Source organism: Papaver somniferum, chromosome 1, assembly GCF_003573695.1.
Source record: "Papaver somniferum cultivar HN1 chromosome 1, ASM357369v1, whole genome shotgun sequence".
NCBI lineage: Eukaryota > Viridiplantae > Streptophyta > Magnoliopsida > Ranunculales > Papaveraceae > Papaver > Papaver somniferum.
In genome coordinates this window covers 183,271,030-183,275,542 of record NC_039358.1, presented here as the reverse complement: position 1 = coordinate 183,275,542, position 4,513 = coordinate 183,271,030, and the positions used below count along the sequence as shown (strand labels likewise).

The following is a 4,513-nucleotide window of genomic DNA, read 5'->3' as shown; positions in this document are numbered from 1 at the left end:
ATTACATAAACTTATGGGACGAAAATCGGATGGTGTATGAGCAGAATCATGCTTGGGAATTAAAGTTTGATAGGTATAGTTAAGTTTTGGCAGTAAAATACCGGTAGTAAAAAGCTCTTGAACCATTAAAACAACATCAGGCCCCACCACATCCCAACAATGCTTATAGAACCCCGCTTGAAACCCATCTGGACCCGATGCAGCCCAAGATTTTATTTGAAAAACAATATTTCGAATTTCATCTGCCGTAGGAATAGCTGTAAGCATGTCATTGTCTTGAGAAGTAATACATGGAGAGATAAGGCTGAGAACAGATGAGTCCATATGAGTATTGACTGTAGTTGAAATATTAGCAAAATGATTGATAAGAACTTGTTCAATGGTAGGTCTAGTAGAATGCCAAATACCTTGAGAATCTTGAATGGTATCAATCTGATTGCGTCGACGACGAAAATTTGCTCTTGCGTGAAAATATATGACATTCTTATCTTGAAAAGGAAGAGTGTGCTCTCTTGCATTCTGAAAAGCATTTCTTGCCTTAATATCATACCAACGGGTAATTTCCTGTTCAATCTGGTGAATGTCTGAAAAATTAGGAGCGGGAGATTGATGCAGATGTGCTAGTTGTTGTTGGAGCTGTCGAATATGATGCTCAGGTTCACCAAATACTTCACGTCTCCATTTTTTCAGAGCAGTAGATGTATGGGACAACTTGTGAGTGAAATTACTAGCTGCAGAACCATTAATAGTAGACTGCCATTGTGATTGAATAAGAGGCTTACACGTATGATGCTGAAACCAAGATTCATAAACACGAAACGGTCTTGACATACTAGACAAAGTAAGGTCAATATACAGTAATATGGGTGCATGATCTGAACCAATTGGTAAAAGATTATGAACAACTGCATTAGGAAAGAGCTGATGCCACGAAATATCACCCAAAGCACGATCCAATCTAGTACGAATAAAAGTAGCTGAATGTTGTCTATTAGACCAGGTATAAGGATTACCCGTAAAAGGGACATCAGCAAGTCCTAGTAAATCCACAGTAGAAGTAATAACTGAATGAGAAGGAGCAGTATGGATGACATAACTTTGTCGGTCAGAACTACAAAGTGTAGAATTAAAATCTCCAATAATAACCCAAGGAAAATCCATATGATCTCCCATCTCTCGAATTAACTGCCATTGTTGTTGCCTTTCAGCCGTGTAAGTAGAGCTATATAAGCAAGTGAGAACCCACTCAGATTCAGTTGGACCTGAATGAACAATAACATTCACCATAGTTGAAGTATGATGCATAAGCTCGAGCTGAAAGCCATCTTTCCATAGTAAAGCAATACCCCCAGCACTGCCTCTTATATTATAAGACCAAAGATGAGGATAGTTCAGAGAGTACAAGAGAGACTGAACCTTACTATCACTAGATTTAGTCTCCGACAAAAATATGACATCAGGGTTATAATTAAAAATACAAGAGTCAAGATGATCACGAGTTAGTTTAGGACCAATACCCTGACAATCCCAAGCTAAGATTTTCATAATATAGGAAAAAAAGAAGAAAACACAAAGAGAATACGAAAAGACAGCTAAAAAAAAGGTATTAAAATAAGATAAGATAGGAAGGCAAAAAAGAAAAAAATCACTAAGATAGAGAGAAACCTGATAATCCCCGCTTGTCAGATTCTTCCTGGTGGTATCATAAGGTTGATGTTGTTGCATCATAAATTGATGAGCAGAGGTCGAAGTGGAATTTGCATCCTGATTGTCATCCTCTTGCATAGGATGAGTAAAAGTAGAATTCGAAGCAGACTGAGATAGGAGAGCTTGCTGACGAGTGCGTTTGTATTTACGAAGAGCTGACCTCTCAGTCAGAGTAATAGAGTTAGATACTGAAAAAGTGCTATCCAACTGACCATCATCAGGTTTTACAAAAACTTTCTTATTAGTCCGTTGTCGACGATTACGAGGGTTTGATTGAATGATTGCAACATCACCTAAATCAGGATCATCCTCATCGGTAGGCCTGTCAATGGATACCGATTTTCCGTTAGCCGATACCGATAATCCGTTAGCCGTTACTGCTACCATCCGACATAGCGGTAAACGGATATCCGATACCGATAAGCTAACGGATAATCCCTTCTTAACGTAACGGTAGTGGAACCGTGTATTTCCGTTAGGTTTAGTTCTGTTATCCGCTAACGTGCGTACTGCATAACTGGTTATGCACATTTTCTTTGTACTGCATAACTAGTTATGCACATTTTCTTTGCATCTGCAGTGATTTATGATAAGCATAACCTTTGATGCATCTGCATAACTAGTTGTTCTGTACTGCATAATGTCTTATGCATCTGCATAACTGGTTATGCACCTTTTTTTTTTGTGCCACATAACAAGTTATGCATCTGCATAACTGGTTATGCACATTTTCTTTGTACTGCATAACTAGTTATGCACATTTTTTTTGGGCCTGCGCCTAAGTTCCCCTTTTATACTTTATGTATTGTTTGGTTTATCTCATCTCATTCAGTCATTCTTCTGTTCTTCACTTCGACACAACAGAGAAGTTCTCAGAGAGAAACTACGGATGCTGAATCAAGCATCGTCTTCTCTGCCTTAGAAATCATCATCTTCTCTGTGTGATTACTGATTAGAAACTAGGGTTCTCTTCTTCAATTTCCTTTGAGTTTAATTTCAATCTTCAAATGGAGATGGAGATGTCTTTTTTTTTTGCAAAAAAAACATGAAGATTATGAACTTGTTTTCTTGTGTGGCAATGGCATGAACATCTGTATGTCTTTTTTTGGTGTGGCATGGATTTAGAACCTGTTTTGTTGGATTTTAAAGTTGTTATGTGTACTTGTTCTGTGTTTTTAGCATGTTTTGTGGCTATCCTGTGACTTACCGGATGGCAGCGGCAAAATATCCGTTATCCGGTAAGTCCAACGTAACGGTAACGTTTTTGAATTTCTTATTTCCGCCGGAAATGAACGGTAACGGATATCCGCTAAATTTTAACGGAAACGGCAGCGGCAGAGCCTATTTCCGTTACGTTAGCATCCATTGACAGGCCTACTCATCGGGATAATTATTGGCAATTTCAACTCCATGACTGCCAAATTTATAGATTGTACGAGCACGAGTATTGAGTTCAGCAGCTTTTTCTTCACAGTCATCTTCAACATGATCAATAATATAGCAAGCCGGACATATATTATGAGGTTGTTGATGATAAAACAAGGGAACCCATTGAACATAACCAGAAGCAGTAACCGCTAGAATTCCACGAATAAGTGGCTTCTTAAGGTCAATATTAACACAAGCACTAACCACATTTGAATCAGTGGGATTAGCATCATCTGGGATTATTTTTTGAACTTGACCTACCAGACCACCCATAACATAAATAACATCTACGTCAAAAAATTCTGGTACCAAGTCTTTAAAGTCTATCCAAAAGCATTGAAAACCAAAGTTCAAAGTCCTATAGTCTATCGAAGGAGTCCAACGATGAATGCGAAACAGATAACCACCTAAAGACCAAGGAACATGTTTGAGAATTTCTTTTAAATCATATTTAGAGTTAAACCTGACCTGAAAGATCCGTGGAGCGGGTGTACGAACTTCAAGTTCTTGATATTTAGACCAAGCATGACGAACATGATAAACCACAACCCCAATGGACATTGGTTCTTCACGAAAAACTTTCCCAGCAACTTCCCATTTCCATCTTTCATTTCCTCTAGATAAGTCAGCAGTTGAAAGAAACACAGTATTACGAATATCTTCTGAAGTTGTTATGGAAGCATTATGCATTTGTGACAGTATTTCATTAACATCCTCAGGAACATCAGAAGCCATTACAAGCACAAAACGAGGAGAGTACCAAGATGAGAAGAAACAAGCAGACGAGGAATGAAAAACCATCGCCAATAACAATTTATAATCATAAACCAGCAGTTGCGTGTTGTGATGCACGAGTACAGGGCATAACGTGTAACAAACACACTCACCGATGGAAGATAGATATAAACAGAATGATTGAACTGGGGATGCCGTAAATATTGACCAGTTGGAGAAGCCATAAAGCTAGTTGGGGAAATAGGACAAACGTCTCAGAAGCAGTATGCAAACGCTTATAACAATACCACCAAGAGCATGACAAGTCAAGATGATCAGACTTGTGAATGAAATGTGCTCATAAAAACAACGAGAAGACAAAGTAAAAGGATAAGATCAAGATTAAACACAGGAAACAACACCAATTAAAGGAGACAATTAATAAGCATGCCTAAAAAGTAAGAAGAGAAAAGGACCAGTCATAAACAGATAACAAAGATTCGAATTAGGTCATCAAACAGAACCAAAAAAAATGAAATGAATCATAACAAGACACGTATCGAGAGAAAACAAAGAAGATAAGAATCAATTTCAGTTAAGAAATAAGATTTAGGAAGAACAAAGAAGAAAGGTGACATTTTGACTTCAGTTGACCAATCATTGA

General features: G+C 37.9%; 1 protein-coding gene across 1 annotated transcript; it reads right to left on the bottom strand.

The window, feature by feature from the left end:
• Window positions 1-268: 268 nt before the first annotated feature.
• LOC113355401 lies at window positions 269-3,936 on the bottom strand. Its single transcript, XM_026598257.1, has 4 exons — window positions 3,086-3,936; window positions 1,666-2,029; window positions 373-1,518; window positions 269-304 (listed from the first exon to the last, which is right to left on the bottom strand). Exons 1-4 carry the CDS (start codon window positions 3,934-3,936, stop codon window positions 269-271), a joined length of 2,397 nt encoding a protein of 798 aa, XP_026454042.1.
• Window positions 3,937-4,513: the final 577 nt, after the last annotated feature.